At 40.5% G+C, this 20,602-nt stretch overlaps 1 protein-coding gene across 3 annotated transcripts in view; it reads left to right on the top strand.

The window, feature by feature from the left end:
* AASS (aminoadipate-semialdehyde synthase) overlaps positions 1-20,602 on the top strand; it is a 33,038-nt gene that overhangs the window by 8,520 nt on the left and 3,916 nt on the right. For all 3 annotated transcript variants that reach the window (XM_075081169.1, XM_075081168.1, XM_075081167.1), the window contains 13 exons: positions 69-180; positions 642-701; positions 796-863; positions 4,700-4,821; positions 9,210-9,339; positions 10,198-10,308; positions 11,623-11,731; positions 12,161-12,301; positions 14,237-14,404; positions 16,640-16,735; positions 19,496-19,611; positions 19,801-19,889; positions 20,216-20,392. In XM_075081169.1, coding sequence (XP_074937270.1) covers positions 69-180; positions 642-701; positions 796-863; positions 4,700-4,821; positions 9,210-9,339; positions 10,198-10,308; positions 11,623-11,731; positions 12,161-12,301; positions 14,237-14,404; positions 16,640-16,735; positions 19,496-19,611; positions 19,801-19,889; positions 20,216-20,392 — 1,499 coding nt within the window. The remainder of the gene's footprint in view (positions 1-68; positions 181-641; positions 702-795; positions 864-4,699; positions 4,822-9,209; positions 9,340-10,197; positions 10,309-11,622; positions 11,732-12,160; positions 12,302-14,236; positions 14,405-16,639; positions 16,736-19,495; positions 19,612-19,800; positions 19,890-20,215; positions 20,393-20,602) is intronic.

The raw sequence follows: 20,602 nt of genomic DNA, 5'->3' as shown, positions 1-20,602 counted from the left end.
TTCTGAAAGGTGGTACCTGAAAGGTACCAAGGATAAATAGATCAGAAGAGCTATGTTCTTTCTTTCAGTGTTGAAGGCTCTGGGATTCTGATGTGTTCCATTGACAATCTGCCAGCACAGCTTCCTATAGAAGCAACAGAGTACTTTGGTGATATGCTTCTCCCATATATTGAAGAGATGGTAAGGTCTTATGTGTCCAAAAAGAAGGTAAAAGGCTCGGACTTCGATCAGCTTGTTTGTTGCTTTTCTGGTCTCCTGTATACCTTCAAAAGGACTCTGCTGTAGAACATAACTGACTTCATACTTCAAAAAAAAAAAAAAAGCTTTCTAAGTCTTCTTAGGGATTTGTCAAGAACACTTTCTGTAGGCAGGAAACAGGCTTTGGCAGGTAGTTCATTGCTCCTGGGCCCTGCAGTAGATGTCTAAATCTGATTTTCTTGGGACACTCAATGATCGGTCACAATCAGACTGCTGTTTGAATTCTTCTATTTTCATAAAAGTCAAGGGACGCTGATCAGGGCCAGGCTACAAGATGTTGGTATTGTTGCATGCATTTAAATATTGCTTAAAATCTTGATGTTTACTCTGAAAAAAATTATGGGAAATAAAATTACCTGATTTTAAATAACTTATCTCCACAGCTGTTATCAGAAGGCTCAGAACCTCTTGAAAAACAGAATTATTCATCTGTTGTTCGAGATGTAAGTTTTGCAGTTTGGCACTCTGCTTGTCTTCCTCTGCTTTAAAACGTACAGGTACAAATAAAACCTCAAAATTTGTTTTGTGCATTTCTAGGCAGTGATTGCATCCAATGGCTCACTGACACCTAAGTATGAATATATCCAGAAGTTGAGGGAGAGCAGGTAATGTATAGGTTCTTAAAGTTTGTTTGGTTCAGGATTAAAAAAAAAGTCTTTATTCTACCTCCCTTTTTGCATTTATATACTGTTGTGTTTTGGTGAAATACTGCTATATTGCACAGTGCCTAAATGTCTTCTAGCCTGATGATTTCCTTCTTTCTTCACGCACATTGCCTAAATCATTAACCTGTGTTGTTAGTAACTTATACTGAAGTTGAGGAAGTGGTTGTTTTTCTCTTTCTTATCTTATGAAGATTGTTTTACCACAGGCAGAAAACAGCCACATGCCAGTATTATCCTGTTACTCCTTGCCCTTTTAAAATGGATATAACATACAGTCCTTTGAAAGGAATGGCTGAAAGGAAAAGGCTCTCTAATATACCTCGAATCTAGTTTCCTCTAGTATGGCTCAAGTGCTGTGCTGTATGGTATTGTTCTGTGGCTGGATGTATTCAGGAGCCTCTGTGAGACTCTCAGACTTTTCATTACACTCCCGTAGCTACAGCTGTAGCTACCACTTCATCTGTGCCCTGTCTCAGTAGTTATCAGCCAGTGGAAACATGAAAGAAGTAGCATTGAGTGGGTTAAGCTAACAAAAGTATAAATCACCTGGGTATCCTTTCCCTTCCCCTTGCTCCCTATTATTAACAAACACCTATAATCTGCCTATGAAAAATGTTAATTTGACATTAAGTGGGTACCTCTGGCTTCATGTTCATGGTCAGTGCCAGCTGTGCTATTCATCATGTAAAAGTTGAAATTGGTCTGACCCCAGGCACTGCATGCACTAGAAGTGTAGTGTGTTGACTTTTGCATGCCAGACTTCTCCAGTTCCCTTTGGGAACTTCGGGAGTTCTGTTTATGAACTTGTGCGTGACGAACTATGGGTGCGTTTTCCACCCAAAGTAACATGCTCTTTGCCTCTCAAAGACTCCAGCTCACACTGATTTTAGTTCTGTGCTGTTTGGTAGACCACCTCAAGAGGATGTCTCTGTAACAAATTTTCCTATTCCTTGCTCAGCGTCTGGTCTTTTTGCTTTCTCCACAGTCACTTGCATGGTCTTGTGTGAACTACCCTGAGAATCTGGAGACTTGAATCCCGAGGGGGGTTTTGTGGGCAGATTTTTGATATTTCTGCAGACCTGTGTGTTGCATGTGATGTTCAGTTGTCCATCGATGTTCCTCACTTAGCTGTCAGAAAAGCAAGACCTGCTAACAGTACGCTCCTTTACTTCGCAAACTTTGTAGATAATGCAAATGAAAGCAGGGATTTTACTGCTTAAAGTGTGATGGTTTGGCTAGAGATGGGCTCTTGTTTAGAGCCTGTCGGAGTTACGTGGCTTGTGTTATTACTCTAGCAAAGTATTATGCTGTCTCTCGTTTAGTTTCTGAGGGCTCTTTTTAGACTAGTTTCTTATACCGTTTGGAGGTACATAAACATTTCGGGCTTTAGTGTAGCCAGACTATATGAGCTGAACTGTCTTGGGTGCTATCAGAATGCAGGAGCAGTTTGGTTTACAGAACTTCCCTCCATCTTTTCACCTTTACTGGCTTCATACCTGCTACGGGTTCCTCATCCACCCCTGCAGTGGCATATTCCATTAACAATGTGGACATCTCAGTATTACTGTTGTTTGTTCATAGCTTAATGTAACTGAATTATTTAAACTTGTATGTAGAGAATAGGCATGATCTGAAATGTTCTTTTCTGGGTTTGGGTAGATTCTGTTCCCACTCTTGATGGGTCATTCAGGAGCTCATGTTTGTGCCTGTCCTAGGGCAAACATGCTATGTTTGATCCAAGTGTGACCTCATTCTAGACACTGGAAAAGTTTATAATAAATATTATAAGAAGCTTGATTGCAAAATCCAGCTTTATTTCGTGTAGGAAGTCTTCCCTTTGTGAACGCTGTTGCTCCAAGCTCCTGTGTACCACTATTGTTCCCTGTAAGTAAAAGGCGGAGAGGAATTTTCTCTTTCCTTGCCTGTGAGGGTGTAGCAGTGGAAGATGTTCTTTTAGAATCAATAGGAGGAGGAGGAAGGTCCTTGGGTTTGTCATATGAAAGGGTATGATGGGCTTAGGAGGCTTTCTGTGAATGGATTAAATAATGAAATCTATGCAACTTGTATGAAGGTCAAAATGTACAGTAATCTATAGTAATAATTTAGATAGATTAAAGAAGTGATACATTAGTACATCCCATTCAGATTTAATGAATTGAAAAGAATGACTTTTTAAAAAATTTGAATTAAGCCTGAAAGTGGACGAAGGGAGGATGTAACATCTGGAATTTTGGAGCGTAATTCAAGCTTTAGAAATACTCAGACACAGTTAGTAGGCTGGAATGTGCTTCAGACAGATGATATGGATGTATTTGGTATTGATTTAACTCTCTTCACTCAGGGTCGTTTTTCAACACTATTGTTTGAGGCCTTGTTCCCCCAAATGTGCTCAGGTCCTTCATGCCATGCTTTAGGTCATGCAATACTGCTCTTGTTGTTATGCTCTTAGGTATTGCTCTGGTCATTTTTGAACTGAAAAAAACACAACAAAAAAAATGACTTATGGAGCCCTAAAAAGGTCTGAACCAAACAGTGTTTAGTAGACATGTGGTTAGTCCTCTTCTAAGGGCAGTAGCTAAGAGCAAAGTGGACATGATCTTGTCAGCTAGAGGTTGGGATTCCTTCTGTGGCATAATCCACAATGCAGTATATGCCTGTGTAAACTCTCAGTAGATAAAGGGGAAATTGAGGAACTTGCTTATACGCTTATGAAGTTTCTCCTAAGTCTGTGTCTTTGAAGGTCCTACCTATTTATTGACATATTTTTCAGGATATGGGATAAGAAAAGCCAAGCCTCAATCTCCATTAATTATGTTAAAAATAGGGCAATGAACTTCCTTTTCTTCAACAATAAAAAGTGCTTTAAGAATTTTTTAAAATTTGCTATGTATTTGTATCTGCATAGTGATGATACTTCAGACAAACAGTTTTACAGTCCTAATTTTACAACTTATTGCAAATTTAAGCTAAAAGGAAAAGTAGTTATAAACATCCAAAGTGTGTTTTCCTGCTATAATCTATATATTTATGAGAGCATATTTAAACAACTGCTGAATTACGTTATTCTGGTTGCCAAAAAGAAATGCAAAATCTGATGTGAATACATCTTACATTGAAAGTCTACAGGAGAGGTATTTAAATTTATTTAGGAGAGTAGTAGAAGCTTGGTTGAAACACTTGGTGATGGTTTTCAAATCTGAGTTCTTGACTGCAAACAGGATTTCTTAAATGGGCATTAACTTTTATTTGACATCTATTAACTATAATGTTCTTATGATGGACTAATATGAACCTAGTACAACTTCTCTAAAATATGCTTTCACCAGCATGGTTTTCTGTACTTTAACAGTTATCTGTGAGGTAAAGGGAGAAAGGCAGAGCCTGGAGTCCTTTCTGTCAGCCCAACGTGACATAGAAAGCATGGCAGTCCTCAAAACGATCAGGTTATGGTAATTTGGCCATTGGGAAAAATATAATGACAACTGAGGAAAAATTTGTTCAACGACCAGTAGCAATTGGAGAAGCAGTGGAGATGTTGATGGATTTGGTCACGTTCATATTAGAGGAAAGAAACTAGAAGCTGTGCTGCAGAAGAATGGAAGCAGTATACTAGACAGTGATTGCCCGGTCTTGGGTTAGATAGCCAGCAACTTGACTCTTGGTCTGAATAGAGCTCTTGGTTTGTAGACTTACTAAAACATACTTATTCTGTTAGCTTTAGCAGCTTACAGTTTCCTTCTGTGTGGTTTTTAATTTTTGCCTGTAACACCTCCTAGGGAATATGCTCAGTCACTGAAGATGGGTAATAAGAAGAAGGTTTTATTACTCGGATCTGGCTATGTTTCTGGCCCTGTACTTGAATATCTCACTAGAGATTCCAGAGTTGACATCACAGTTGGTATGTAAGACTTTGCTTGTTTTTCATAGAAAAGTTATGTCTTATTTGAACCTGTTAGCATGGTAGAACCTTTCTGATAAGTAACAAACTGATCTGGTTCTCAGAACAGATGAAGAAACTATTTGCTATTATGCACAGCAGAAAAGCATTTTGTAGCTTTCTAAGCATTTTAAGTTTATATAATTGATTTGAAAATGACATAGCCACATGCAAAGTTACTGATTGCATGTGTAACCTGTAGGGAAATTAGCAGTATTTTTCCTTCTAACCTGCTTTGGACTTGGGATTGGTTTTGTAGCTAGTCAGTCACTTTTGTTGGTGCTTGGCTGTGTTGTCAGCCCCACACAACAAGATGATGAAATTGTTTTTCTAGACATCTGTGTGAGTGAAGCTTCTGCTGTTGTTATAATCAGTACTGCAGTGGTAAACCTTCAGACCCTGACCTTCCCACCAGCCCCACATGCCTGCTTGTTTATTCCTGCTTGTTTTGGTTTTATCTGGAGCATATTTCAGGCTGGCTATCTCAAAACCACCTTTCTGTACCCTTGATGGTGGCTTTACCCTGATTCTGTGATTTCAGATATAAAAACCAGGCTGCGTTGCCTGAAAGATACTTTGCTGGGAGGGGGTTTTCTTTAAAACTTACCATTGTATTTCTGTTGATTTTTGCTGTTGTTGCTTTGGTTTGGTTTCTTTTCCCCCCCTCATGCTACTTTCATACTCAGTGCTTTTGCTACCCTTTATGGTGATAACCTAGTACTTTTAACCCTTGGGAAAAGATTAATTGGGGAGAAGAGGGGAACTCTAAGGAAGCCGCACCCTTGTTATTAGGATTACAGCAATGCGCGTTGTCCATCCTCTCATCAGTACGGAAGCTACATCTAGCCCCTGCGATACAGTAGCAGTAAGGGAAACCAGGTGAACTGGAAGATCCGTTTTGCCAAGCACTGGGCAAACACAAGAGGTGCCTCTTACCTGGGTAGCTTAAAAACATGCAGTTTCTCCAGCACACACACAAAAAAGCTTAGAAGGAAAGAGACACAAATATGTTACTTGTCTAATATTTGACAGCAGGCAGGTAGATGAAGAAAGCATAAAATGCACATGGCAGTGCCACGTTAATTCCCTACTGTTAGGCTACACCACTTTAAATCCAAATGATGAAAATCTTAATTGGGAAACCTTCATGTACTGAATTTTTTTTGTGTTTGCATTTGTAGATGATTTTGCCTAGCTCTTTTCTCTCAGCACAAGCTGATTGATAGGGTACAGAGAATTACCCTCTGCAATGTTTATTTCCCATTGACTTTGAAGAGTCCATAAGCAAATATGTCCCTAAGTTAGAGGCACAGATGCTTTTAATTCTCTGGTAGCCCATGCTCCACCTGCTGCCTTCACTGCCCACTTCTTTCTCCTGGCAGTGCTCCCATTGCCATCCTTGTGCTGGCAGCCTGGTGAGCTGGGACAGGAAACCAATTCACTTTCAGTCAGATGTGGCAAATACTGTTTGCTTTAACCTGGATCTCCTTTTCAGTTCTGCTTTCCTTATAGTGGTAAGTGCTGATGGCAGTAGGAGCAAGATAATAGGAAGGAACAAGCGGAGGCAGGCACAGCCTGGATTTCTTCCTTTTAGTGATTAATATTAGCATATGTGGGATTGGTAGCACTAAGCCATAGGTAAATATTGAAACTAGTCAGATTGAATCTGGGCCTTTCAGTCATATTTGCCCTAAGCAAAAGCTTAATGTTTTTATCTTTCTTATGTTAAAAATGGTGAATGATGTGAATTGGTTTTGTTTTAAGCTATTAACCCATTCTTGGCTATGAATAGGAATTCTGTTAATATGTACTGAAAGAGAGTTTTGCAAGGTTTCTTTTTTAACCAGATTTATCTATGAATGTATGGCTGCGTGGAATGAAGGATGGGGTAGGCTTTTCTGGGCATGTGTTTGTTTGCTAAATCTGTTAGTTAGCTGTGGTGAACCTACGTGTTCACAAAGACCTTAAAACTAGTTAAGCTTTGCCTGTCTCACTTAAACCAAGCACAGCCTGAAAAAGAAAAACAAATTTTCCTCTTGGGACTTTTTCCTCTCCTGGACTTCTACTGAGCTTCTTGCTCTTCAGTGAAGTAGTCTGTGCTTTTCAAGAAATAGGTGCTACCATCAAAAACTGATAGAATACTTCATGTCTACATTTATTTGGCCAGGTTAGAGAAGTGACTATTTTTAAAACCAGGAGAAAATATATACCGCATAGGGACACTTCAGGCCTCAAGGTAAATTGTCGCACTAATGGAAAATGGTTGTTTTTCAACAGGATGATGCTAGTCCAAAACCAGTTTACTTTTAAACCAAATTGGGTGTACAATTTCTTGGTTGCATACTTCCCTCAGGAGTCAGTGCAACACAGTATTTCACTAAATTGGGAAGCACCAGGCATGTCTTTTCTGTATTTCCATGTGACAGTCAAAGCAAGAACAAAACCTCTGCCTGTTTCAATGCTATTTAATTATTCTGCTTCACATGAGGTTGTAAACCTGCAAGGAAAGGCACTTTTTGGGATAGCCAATTATTTTTTATTTTTTCCCTTACCCTTCTAGCTGTGCAGTGCTCCTCCAGCAAATTGATGAACTCATGAATGCTAGTAGTATTTAATACATATAGGACCATCATGCGAGTTTCTGGCATTCTAGTTTTTTCCTATACCTTGTTCTGCCAAGTAGAGCACTGGATGACTCATTTAAATATGGGTTGGTAGACCCAGGGGGTGATCTCCCCCCCCAAATCAAAACATGAAGATCAAGTCTATTGTGTGATTATCCACCAAATAAATAAGGAAAAGAAAAATGGCTGCTTGGTTTCATAGTGGTGTATGTGGGATGTCATTGAGTTCCTACTCATTACTGTAACTTTGGTTCTCTTCTCTCGTTTTTGTTGTTTTTGATTTGTCTGATCCTTTTGACTCCTTACCCCTAATTTCCACTAATACTTTAGCTCCAAAAAACCCCACTGGTCTGCCTGAATGGCATAGTGGTACTTTGGGCTGGGCATAGTAGAGCTGTTACTGTATTTTTCTGCTGGTCATCTTTATTTTTCCGGACTTCATATGGTAGGAATATCGTTCCGGTTCAGATGAGCCGCCTTCTGTCAATAGAAGTATTTGCTACAGCTCTTGCTGCTTTCTTGTGATCTTTCTCTAAAACTTTTCTTTAGCCCAAATGTACACATCCAAGCGCCCTTCTTGTGTGACTGTTATTTGCTTTCCCCACCCTCAAACACTTTCTTCAATTAGTCTGCTTCTAGATCCAAGATAACAATGCATTTCTAAGGATTCCAAAAGAATCTGCTTTTATCACAGAATCGCACAGAATGGTGGGGATTGGAAGGGACCTGTGGAGGTCACTCCGTCCTTCCATCAGTGGTTTGGTCACTTGTTCTTTGAAAACTTTGTAATGTCTTTTTCAGTATGTTTTGACACTTATCAGAGAGTGGCAGGTGTTCACCTGAGATATGAAAGACTAAACCTCCAGTATGTATGTTTTTTAAAACCCTGAATATACCTTGCTACAGGTTTTTATGAGTGGTCAGAGTTAAAGACACGGGCTTTTGGGGTGCATTGCAACCCTGCCTAGCCTCTAGTAAGTGTTGGGTTTTTGTTAATGACACTTTTGTGACACGTTTCTGCATAAGAGATGCATTCATTCAGCAGACTTTTCCCCCTCTCTCTAAAAAACACTTAGGTGTGAATGTGTGCTTCTTTCTGTTTAGTTTATCTGTTTTCCCACCACATGGGTGCTCAGTTACTTGGCAAATGTAGACAGTGCTGCTGTAGGAAATCATGCTGGGAGGACATGTGCACATGATGCAAGTGAGCCAGTGGGTTCTGGGGTGTCCTACTGCACAAAGATAGGTTTAACGGTCCTTTATCTCATGTTCTAGGCGTCCTTCTTCATAGGGTGGAAAACAAGTGAGATGACTTGTGGTTTTGCATAAATAATTTGTGTTGATCTAGTCTGCTGACAGGAAAACTGCAGTTAAAATTTCTGTTAATTTTAAGTATTCCCACAAAGTTGGTAATTGGTTATAAGTCTGTTCTTGTTACACAATTTAGCAGTGAGTGGTTGTTTACTTCTGAGGGTATTTTTTGTAGATTCTTGTTCTTAAGTTATAGCTGCTATGGCTTGACACTGGCAATTGATAATAAAATTGACTACTTGAGGGGAAGTAAGGTGCTTTATGCCTGATTTCTCTTCAACTGTTAGTGAAGGAAAACATCCATGCAACTGTTTCTCTTTGGGAAGAAGGAGGTGTGTATAAAGCACAATTATATGTGGGAGTGCTTTGGATTTACCTTCATCTTTAGGTAACAGTTGATGTGTTTTACAACAGCATCTGTCATGAAGGAACAGCTTGAACAACTGACAAAAAAATACAGCAACGTTACTTCAGTTCATATGGATGTCATTAAGCATGAGGAAAAGCTGTCCTCTCTGGTGAAGAAACACAACCTTGTGATCAGGTCAGAATTCTCTGTAAAACATGATAGTCTCAACCCTAAGTCATGCTGCTTCTTTCTCTTTGATCACTGACCTAAATCGACATGGTAACTTTTTTATTAATGCTCAAGAACTGGGGTGATATTTATGTATGTAAATAGTTATAACTGGTCACTGCCTTCTCACATAGCAGGGCATCAGGACCTTCAAAGGTGTTTTGGCTGCATCACCAATTACGTGGACAGCCTTCTTAGTGTGAGGGGCAAGCTGTGACCACCAGTGTATGTGTTGCTGGGGTCAAATTTGCATGTTTACAGGAGGAGGCAAAATTCTGACATCTTGGTCATTTCTCCTGAATATCCCATTAAGAATGTCCTCTTTCCAGGTATTGAGACAGGAGGAAATGACTTCGTAGTCCTTGCCATTCCATCCCTTTTGCCACGGATGTCATGAGTGTTGTTTCCTTTCCATGTAGAGCATACTTTTCACAAAGCACTTCAGCAAGATCATTGTAATGAAAGCTTTCTCAAGGGTGGTTTTACAGTTTTGCATCTTCTAAACCTCCAGCATGTCTGTTTAGAAAGTAGCCTTGAAAAGGGGTCAGTGGTTTGTTTTTTACAAAGAGAAGAGTGACAAAAGATGCTGTCTAAGGAATGACTCCCCATTGTCCTGCACCCTGTTCTGAGTGCATACAACAGTGCTCCTCTGATGGGGTAGCATTTCACTTCTGTAGGTATGAAACTGCTCAGGGGAAGGCAGGTATGGCTGTTGCATTACTTGAGCTCTTTTTAGCTCACAAAATCATCTGTGAGTGTCTTTCCAGTGACAGCATAAGTAACTGGTTGGATTTTGATGTTTGCATAATTCTCCTTCATTTGTAGTTTGCTGCCTTATTCAGCACATCCTTTGGTTGCTAAGAAGTGTATTGAACACAAAGTGAACTTGGTAACAGCCAGCTACTTAACACCAGCTATGAAAGAACTCGAGGAGAGGTAGGTATGAGAATAGCATCTCCCTGGTGTTGCTTCCTTCTTTAGTGCATTATCTGAATATTTTGCAGTCTGTTATACCTGCAACGCTTATTGTGAATTGCTGTTCTCTGCATTCTTTCTCCTTCCCTTTCTATGAGGGAGGACTAAGTACCTTTCCCCAAAGTTGCATGTGGAGGCTGTGGCAGAGCAGAGAAATGAGTGCATGCCCCAGTCTGGTCAGGCTGCTGCTCTAAACACTGGAACGTACTTTTCTGCATGCCCCATCTTATTCCATCTTAATGTGCCTTCCCCTCTCCCCTCAAACCTGTTAGAATGTTTGAGCTGGGCTGATATTCAACCTGAGCAGCCGGGCTGTGTCCTGTTCTATCAGTGACAGCAAGCTTGTTTGTCATCCCCATTCCCCTAATAAAAACTTGTTCTTGGCTTATTGTATCTACAGTAATATCTTCCTTCATGCCACGTTCTTTTGGACAGGGCCACCATAGTAGTCTCAAATTGGTGACAGTTCTAACTATTCTAATGTATCTGTTGTCCTACTTATTATATGATTGGAAGTTGTTTTGGACGTGAAGCTTCATTTAGGTGCCCCTCTCAGTCATGGTACTGGAAACTCTGAAGTGAATTCAAGTGAGTGAGATGAGAATTGTACCTGCTGTGTCTCTACAAAAGATAAACCAAAGAAAGATAAACAGGTAGAGAACCAGTGTTGTGGACAATGAGGGAGGTTTAAGGGTCTCTCCTCCCCTTCTTGCTTTGATGCCAAGAGGTCATGTCACGGTCTCACTCAAAAAAAAGAAGACAGTTTTCATTTGTCAAAACACAAAGTGATTTTGAAAATAAAATAAATCACCTCAGTTTGTGGTGATAAGTGAGCTTCTATGCGAGTGTGGCAACTTGAAAAAAAGAAAACCCAAATGCTTGTAATTTGGGAAAGTAAGCTTTTCAGTCTCTCTCCCCTGCAGGAGCTGTTTAGGGCAATTATGACTAGCTCTGTGCTGTCCTCTGCATTACTACCTTCCTGCATTATAGCACCATCCAGGAGAATGTGGGGTATGGAGTACCTGGTAGGAGTTTCTTCTTCCACCGGCTCCTAGATGTTGCAGCAAAGTAAGAGAAACCAAGGCTAGAATGACTCTTGTACAGTTGTCACTGTTCAGGTTTTGACATCTGCTTCTGTTTTTTTCCACAAGCTTCAGACAAAGCCTGGAATTTGCTGTGTTGGGGAAGGTTCTCTGGGCCTTTGGACACATTTCCTGAAGGCAAAAGGCCAGTAATAGTGAATATTCTGACAGCTCTGCATTTCTGTTATTTTAGTGTAGAGGCTGCTGGTATTACAGTTATCAGTGAAATGGGGTTGGATCCTGGTCTTGACCATATGTTGGCGATGGAATGTATTGACAAGGCAAAAGAAGTTGGTGCTACGGTAAGGTTAGCAGGTAGTGCATAGTTCTGCCAAGATTTTATTAGTCAAGTCGTTCCTTTAACACCACCCACTTTTGGGGCATGTCACTGATGCATAACGGGCTCTGGACATCTTGCTTTTTCTGATGCTTGGAACTTGGTGCCCACTAATCCAATTGGTGAGACCATCAACTGAGATGGCTTTGCCCCGGTGTACGTTTTGGTTTTCTCTCCTTTACGGGCAGTGCCTGCAGTGTGACAGCTTGACACTGTTGCTCAGTGATATTTTGGTTTCCCCTGTCCACTGTAGATCATCTGATTTGGCCCATTTGGAGGATAACATCAACAGAAAGTTTAAGGACTCATGGGCATTCTGCAGGGTAGCTCTGTACTGTTTGCATCCTGGTCTGTCTTCTCTTCATTGTTTCTTTCCTGTGGATGAATCTGACAGGTTGTATCCTACACTTCTTTCTGCGGTGGCCTACCAGCTCCAGAGCACTCTGACAATCCTCTGAGATACAAGTTCAGCTGGAGCCCACAAGGAGTGTTGCTGAATACAGTTCAGTCTGCTACGTATTTAAAAAATGGAGAGGTGAAGTAATCCTAACATTTCAATTTAAAGCCAGACAAAGAAGGTGGTATTGGGCTAAGAGGGGAATTGGGATTTGAAAGGTGCTGTGTTTACTTCCAAACCAGTGACAGTCAGTTGCCTAAGCAAGTTGCATACCTCACTTAATTCTGTGTTTGGAGCGTGATGGTGCCTGGCTGCTGCCAGCTTAATTCTTACATACTGTATGGAAACTGATTGCAAAGAATAAGCATGTTCTAATGACTAAAGCACTGGATTGAGGTTGGTGTTCTGGGTTCAGCTTCCATCCCTGTTGTGTTGCTTTTGTTGCTTAATTGCCCTGTCTTCAGCTCTGTGAAACAAAGGTGAGAGCATCTTTCTACTTGCTTTTCTTTCTAGCCGTGTTTGTAAACCAAACAGCTTCGTTCTATACTTGCACAGTGTATAGCAGAGCTCTTGATTTCTTTTGGTGCAATCTGTAATACCAATGACCCACTGAGTGGGTTTGTGAAAGTGTACAGTGCTTTCTGATGTGTTTTATATAAGCTCTGTTTTGCTGTTTGTGCAAGAGTCATTGGAGTAGACTTAACCTCGCAAATGTCACTGCATCTGATTTATGGAAATATCATAACTGATTTGTGCAAAGCTATTGCAAGCCATTATCGCATTTCTGCTTTCCAGTCCTATCTGCTTGATGACTCCCACTTGCTCAGAGTAGTTACTGAGCAGAGGCTCTTCAAATGTCAAGGAGGCTGCCTTGTATAACCACTGTAAAGTTTAGCTAATTATCTAAACCTTCTGATCTGCAAAACTGAGAAATCTTTTGAGATGTTTTATCATGACATTTTGGTGCTCTAGTGTTCTTATTGCAGTAAGAAAGGAGAAATTCAGGGACTGTACGTTGGATCATTATTAAAAAAAGCAACAACACATAGTTAAGTTATAAGTTTCAGATGAAGGGGTCTCTTGGAGAATGTGAAAATGTTTCTTATTTAGTTCTGACCTGTTTCACCCATTGCTAGGAGAAATTAGATCATGTATATGATTGATTCATTATGAGAGCGCTGTGTGAGCTTGTAAATAAATTATGCAAGGTTTTCCTCCTTGCCACTAAATCCAGCCACTAAAGCTGTCTTTGACTGTTGTGCAGGATTCTTCCACACTAGTGTTTTGCCTGACAAACACAGTAAGATCTTTTGGCATTGATGCAGACTTCATTGGCTTAGTCTTTCTTCTAGAAGGAAACCTTGGCCCTTTGCTCAAAAGTCACAAAATGGGTTTGTATTGATGCTGCATAGCAGATCTGTGCACCAGCTCCTTGAAGGAAGCAGGGTTCAAGGCTTTGGTTGTGAGTGATAATAGAACTAGTCAACCTTATTTAGTTTTCCTTCAACGGTGCATTCTCTCTGTGCTTTGTAGCTGCAAGTAAAGATACATGTGGGCAGCAGTTTTGTATCAGTGTGGTATCACCTGATCTATTTTAATCTTAAGAAAAAAAAAACAAACCAAAACAACCCCCCCATCCTTCCCTTTGCATTTGCCTTCTCCTCCCCCATAAAAAAAGAGAATTAAAAAAATAGACCAAGAAACAGGGAGCCTATGGGCAGACTTTCCCTTCACATTAGTGTAGTTTGGGGAGGTGCTCCAAAATTACGCTAACGTAAGTGGAAAGGGAACCTGCCACTAGAATATAAGTGCAGCAGGAATTATCAGTGTGTGCGAGAAGTATGTGGTTTGTTTTAGCCCTTTGATTAGTGAGGGCTGACATAGTACGTGCTCCTCCATCAAAGAATATGCTTAAATGGCTTGTGCAACTGCTTTATTTAGGTTGGGCCTTTGCTTGCACTAGAAAAGCTAGGCTTATTGTTCCTATCTTGAGTATACTTCATCTTTTCTGTTGTAAAATAAATCAAATAACACTGCACCAAAATAATATTGCTGTTCTTTCACAAAATTTAGATTATCAATATTCCAGCTGGAGGAGCATTACTTGATTCTGTTACTGCGATGGATTTTTTCCCAGGATTAAATCTTGAAGGTTTTCCTAATAGAGACAGTACAAAATATGCTGAGCCGTATGGTATTCAGACAGCTCGCACTTTGTTGAGAGGCACCTTAAGATACAAAGTAAGTTGTTGTTTGTTATTATTATTAATTATTGTTTTCCTCAAGAGATGAATGTTGTCATTTCCAGAAAACTATGTATTTAAAAGCCAGCCTTTTTTAGCTCTGTACGTGCTATTTATGAGCTCTCCACTATCCCAGTTGAGAGATACCAGAAAGCACTTTCATTCTTTTAATGTAGTTTTACTTGGTTTATTTAACAGGTGTCTGTTGCAAACTAGAAAAATAATTTTACTTATTTTAGGTAGCTGGTCAGTTGGCTTGCATAGTCTGTGTCTGTGTTTCTTTGTTCCTCTGGCTCTGTATTTGGTATCAGATCAACAGAAGATATTAAAAAAATCGAATAGATCTGGTGGGTTTGTGTGATGTATGCTGCTGTTACGTATTTTTAAGAAAGTATCTTAAAGCTGATAAAAATTTGAACTTACAATTTGCATATATTCCTGTGAAAAATCTAATGTTAAAATCTTACAGAAAATTATGGTTTTCCATTAAAACTGAGAAAGTTTTTCATTAAGTAACTGGAAAACTTGAATTTGAGCAACTTTAACATTTTGATCAGTTCAGTAAAATGTTAAGAGATAAATGTGTTTTCCTTCTAACTGGTAGGCTCTTTTGCTTTCATTTGGTAGGTTCACAAAGCAGAATCAAAACATAATATAGTTTTCTTTCAGATTTCTTTTCTAATTATTTTATGGGCTAACATACATTAAGAAGGAGTAAACCTAAAACCATACTGAAGGCTTGAAAAAGCTTTTATGGATGTCGTGATATGTCTATTGACTTAAGGTTTATGTCAAGGTTTAAGTTGTTGTTTTGTACATGTCTTGAGGAGTGCGAATGCCCTTTCCCTCTTAATTCCTCTGTTGCAATACAGCAGGATTTTTTTGTTATTTCTGGGTGGGAGAGAGGCTTGCTTAGCAAAAGAAGATGGAAGGCCAGTGTGGGGGAATAAGGGTTACAAATTGCAGTAGCTCTCTTCTTGTTAGTCTAGACACAATCTCTTGTTCAGAAGCTAAAAATATGTGGAAGGCATCTATCTCGTCATGAATTCTTAATATGACAGCAGCTACTCTTCCATTTGGTGCCTGGTAGAATATTATTTTTTTGTATAAGTGTTAGCACAAGGAAAAGCAAAAATGTCAGGGTGACATGAAGAGTTGTTATCAGGTGCTGCCAGAACGATGTTTCTGTGGTTAGTGCTGTTTTCTTAACCCCCAAAGCAGGTCCGTCACTTTGGCTTGGTGTGATGTTGGTGGGGTTGCATGGAGGAGCTTGCCACACCCCTGCCTGCATGGTGCCTACATGCCAAACATAGTGCTGAGCAGGGCACAAGTTCATGTTGGCACTTTGCACACGCTGCTGTGTTGCAGAGACGAAAGCAATCCATCCAGAGTGGAGGCTAACATCTCCTCCCAGTGCCTTTTATAGATTAAATTCAGATAGCTAATGGAATCAGTTTAAAAAGAGGTGTTGCAGAAGGACCTCACCGCAAGTCCGTCTGAGCTGGTAACCTAGTGCTGGTGGAGGTGGCTCCTAATTATAATTAGCCCTCTCTGATGTGGCTTTATTTCTACCATTCTGCTTTTTTACAGTGTTTCTAGTCACTTGCATGTAAGTGTTTTCAGGTATCCAGCAGCTACGTGGGAGTGTTAAGGGATACAAACAAAAATAAACAGAAACCAGTTGAGACTTCTTTTATCATGCAGCCTATTGCAGCCTTTGCACTTCCTTTTAAATACCATTCCACTGCTGTCCCAGTTGTCTGTCTGATGTTCCTGAAGGAAAGATACATAAAAATCATTTTATCTGATGTCTGTGCAATCACACTGGTATAAAACTGGGTTGAGCTGAGTTCAGCATTGGGCTCTCTGTATTCATTAGTTTGCTTATGGGCCAGCTGGCTGATATAACCCCATCTGTAATGACATGCTGGAGTTTGAACTGGTGCTGGCCAGCTTAGCTCTCTGATCTCATGAACCAATGCTGCTTGCCATGGAGGTATTGGCAGCAGAAAAAGTCATTAAAGAGGTATTGAAAAAGTATGGGGAGGGGCTGGGGAAGGTACCGCTCTGCAGCAGTTACCCCACTGGCGTCGCATTACTGTGGCTGTCTTCCCATGGGAATAATGCTTAAAGCCACCATGGCTGTGCCCACCACTACATTCAAACCAAGGAGAAATACTCATCTCAGTTTCAAGTGATTATTAATTTTAACCATGTTATTCTTTTATTTCAGGGATACTCCAAAACTATGGGAGGCTTTGTAAAACTAGGATTAATTAACCCAGATCCTTATCCTTTGCTAAGCTCAACCACACCACCTCTAACCTGGGTGAGTTACTCTGATTACTCTGCCTTATTTCCTCTGTTTTATTAATATTTTTCTTATTGTTAGGCTTGGATGTGCTCGGCAATGGGAACATTGTATTGCATCCTGGTCTTCTCTGCTTTTTGTTCCTGGAAATTAGGAAGATTTTCTTCAGCAGGAATGTAATACAGTGCTGGAACAGGTTTGCCTGAGAGGCTCCAGAGTCTCTGACACTGGAGGCTTTCAGGACTCAGCTACACAAAGCCATGGCTGACTTGAGTGCTGGTGGTACTCCTGCTTCAAGTACAGTGTTGGGCTAGGTGACCCTCAGAGGTCCTGTACAATATTTTATGAATTGTCTTAAATTTTCTGTTAGTCAGAATCCAGCCCTCAGTGCTGTGAGTTCGCAGTGTCCATATTGGTACTGGCCCAGGATCTTCAGTGTAAAAGTATTTTTTTAGGGCATCAGGAAGTAAGAGATCATGCCTAAAGGAGTATATTAAGTGTATTTTTTTGTCTTCTGTTGTGCTGCTTTTCTGTCTTGCTTACTGATGCCTCACTTCATCTTAATCTCAGCCATGGTATGACTCCTATGATGTGCTGCTGTTACATTTGACAATGTTTCGGTTGTCTCTGTGGGTAAAGCAAGGAATTTTGTATTTTGGTAAGAGAGCAGAACTGACAAACAGCTTATTACTGTCTGGTCTGTTTGTCTTGTGAGAAATTTTTCTTCCATTTTGCAAACTGCTGAGAGAGTAACTTTGTTTATTACTCAGATTAACAAAGTTCAGATCTGTCTCCTGTTTCCTTCCTTTGTGCTTTTATCAGGATTAATCTGGAAAAAGATAGCAAGCTTATGCTGTGTGATGGTCTGAGGAGAGCACAGTATTTTTCTGATAATGCCAAGTTAAGAATGTCCTGAGTGTTCTTAAAGGCAAGAACGCACAAAGTGAAGAGGCCCAGCCTTGCTTGTCTCTGACTAACATACGCACTGCTCATCTTCCCAAACTTCAGGGGTTTTGGGGCTGCTGCATGGGAATTCCTTTTATTTTTTTTGAGATTATTTTTGTCCTCTTTCAACTTTAGGGTTGATTGTCATGCTCTGTTCCCAGATTGTTATCCTCAGCGAGACAGATTCTGTTTGTTAATGTGCTTCACTGATATGCCAGGCGATTAACATATACCACAATTTATTGTATTTTCCACTGTCCTTAAGCAAGTTACTTTAACCCATATAGTAAGCCCAATACATAATAAGACAGAAATTGGTAGAGCAAGATCCATGAAATGAGGGAAAGGGGGATTTGACCTATTCCGTGGTCCGGTAGTCTGCGTCAGGGTCAATGGTGATAGGGGTCTCAGGCCAGCTGAGAGGGGGCTCCACTGGGTTACTCCCATTCTCCAATTTTGTAGCTGGTGTGAAGCCCCTAGTCCCCATGTATCTTTCTACCCAGAGTCTTAATCGCCACAGCACATCCTGCTACAGCTTTCGGAGCTGAACAGGGGCTGTTTGGGTAGATAAATGCAGGGAGAAAGAGGAAGCAAGGCCTCACGGTTCAGCGAAAATGTTCACGCTTCTATAATTTAAAAGAGCAACACAACTAAATCTTCATCCACGAGTTGTGCTTGTGATTAGTGTTTATCTGCGAGTGGGTGACAGCTTCTTGAGTCGGTTTAAATACTTCCCAGAGGGTGTTCTGTTAGAAATGTCTAGGCTCTTGACATAAGTTTAGGCTTAATTTTCTGGCAGCTGATAAGCAGCGCAGGGAGTGGCAGAGGCATATTATTGGAGTCTGCACAGTGGGGGCTGTGGGGCTAAGCAAGGGGTGACTACCAAGTCTTCACCTAGTTCTGCCCCTCACCTCAGCCTCATCGTGGCGTTCCCCTCTTCAGCAGACCCTTGATGTTAGTCTGGTCCCAGGGTCAGGAATCCACATTGATATCATCAAGTTTTTTTTGCAAAGTGGGCTAGAATTTACAGTCCTTCTAGCCTCACTGAATAGGTGTACAGTGTTAGGTAATCTGTGAAAATAACTATAATCTCACTGGTCTCGCTGAAAACCATGTCTCAGCAACATTGTTACACAACGTTGTTACATCTTAGCACTTACCCTTTATCTGCTCTGCCTGGGAAGCAGAGGAGACAGGCCAACCTGAGCTTCTAAACAGACTCTGCAGTTCCTGCTTGCTTCATATCTTGTTCATAGCTCTGTTCATGATCTGTCTTGGTGTGATTGAAGCAAGCAATAATCAGCAACTAGAAAGCACAAAATGGCCTTCAGATATGCACAAAAATCTTTAGAGAGCTTTTTAGTAATACTCCCAGGATTGCCAGAGCCTTATTCATCTCATCAGTCTGTTTCTTCCTTTTGAAAGGGACATTCTCAATTTGTAGACCAGCTGAAAGATATCCTTAAGATCCTGACTCCCTGGCTGTCTCCAGGTGGCTTCTCTTTCACCCTAACATCCTCCCAGTGTTCCTTGTTTATGCAGGTTTCTATGTTCTTTCTTCACTGCCAGAGGAAGGGATAAGATTAAAAAGTAGGGGGAAGGAGCCAAGTGGTGGGGTACAAAGCGTTGTAGGAAAAGATGACCCCTATTCTCATGTGTTGCGATTAAAAAATCTCAAACTATCTCTGTGCCCCTGTATGTATAACCTGTCTTCTCAGACGTCCTGGAGATTAACTGAGTGTAGTGGAGCAGTGAGTTCTCGAAACTTTGACTGAAAAGGAGTGGGAACAGATGTCAGGCCTTCAGGAACTTTTTTTTCTTCTCCTAATACAGAAGGAGCTCATGTGCAAACTGGTTGGAATTAAGCCACCTGCCGAGTACCATGTTCTTAAAGAAGCTGTGTTTAGCAAACTGGAAAAGGACAAAAGTCAGCTGGAGGCAGTGGAATGGTAAAATGTTCCAGTAATTTTTAAAGGTTTAAAAAAGAAAAAAAAAAGTACAAAAAATGTTTGCAATTCTACCCATTTTGGTCCACGTTGAGACTGTTAAACTGGTATGCTGAACAAGCTGGAAATTACAAAACTGAGACTAAGCTGTTGATAGGCGATGACCTAAGTCTGTCTCATTTCTTCTGCCAGGCTAGGTTTACTGGGAGATGAACCAGTTCCAGCAGCAGATTCCATTGTGGGGGCCCTTGCAAAGCACATGGAGATGAAGCTGCCCTTTGGTATGTGAGAAATACTTCTTTTTCATGGCTGTGAGTGGAACAAGTCGATATGTCTTATCAGCTTTAATTAGATTAGTTTGTTCACCTTCATTAAAAAACCTTCATGTTAGGTGTTCTTGTGATGTTGTCTAGTCCCCCAGTTGATCCTTTTCTTTCCCTGTTATGTTTTTAGTTTCACCTTAATATTCTGTCTTCCCTAACAGTCCCTGTCTTAAGTGACTTCCCTGATATATGTGCCGTGTATGCATAGTGCCTTGCTCATCAGGAACCTCATCTTGATATGACTGAAATACAAGTAATGAATAGCTTGTGTCCTTTTCTCTTAGGCCCTGGAGAGAGAGATATGATTGTTATGAGAAATGAAATAGGTCTCCGGCATCCTTCTGGTCATTTGGAAGACAAATTTATTGATCTGGTTGTCTATGGTGATAACAAAGGATATTCTGCAATGGCTAAAACAGTAGGATACCCCACAGCTATTGCTGCTAAGATGGTTCTAGATGGTAAGTGACTGTTCAGGCTTCAGCAACTGTATTTCATTATGCTGGATCTTCCTGCCTGTAGAAAGCATATGTGTAGTGTTTCTGAAGTGTATATACATGTGGGTTTCAGGTTTGGGGTGGGTTTTTTTTTTTTTCAATTTAATCAAACTTTTCCTGTTATCTTTACAGGAATTTTTAATCTGCGTGTTTGCATGTTTCAGTGACTCTTCT

The sequence above is a fragment of the Phalacrocorax aristotelis genome, chromosome 1 (genome assembly GCF_949628215.1).
Source record: "Phalacrocorax aristotelis chromosome 1, bGulAri2.1, whole genome shotgun sequence".
Taxonomy (NCBI): domain Eukaryota; kingdom Metazoa; phylum Chordata; class Aves; order Suliformes; family Phalacrocoracidae; genus Phalacrocorax; species Phalacrocorax aristotelis.
The sequence above is the reverse complement of the archived record's forward strand: the minus strand, read 5'-3'. Positions and strand labels throughout refer to the sequence as shown.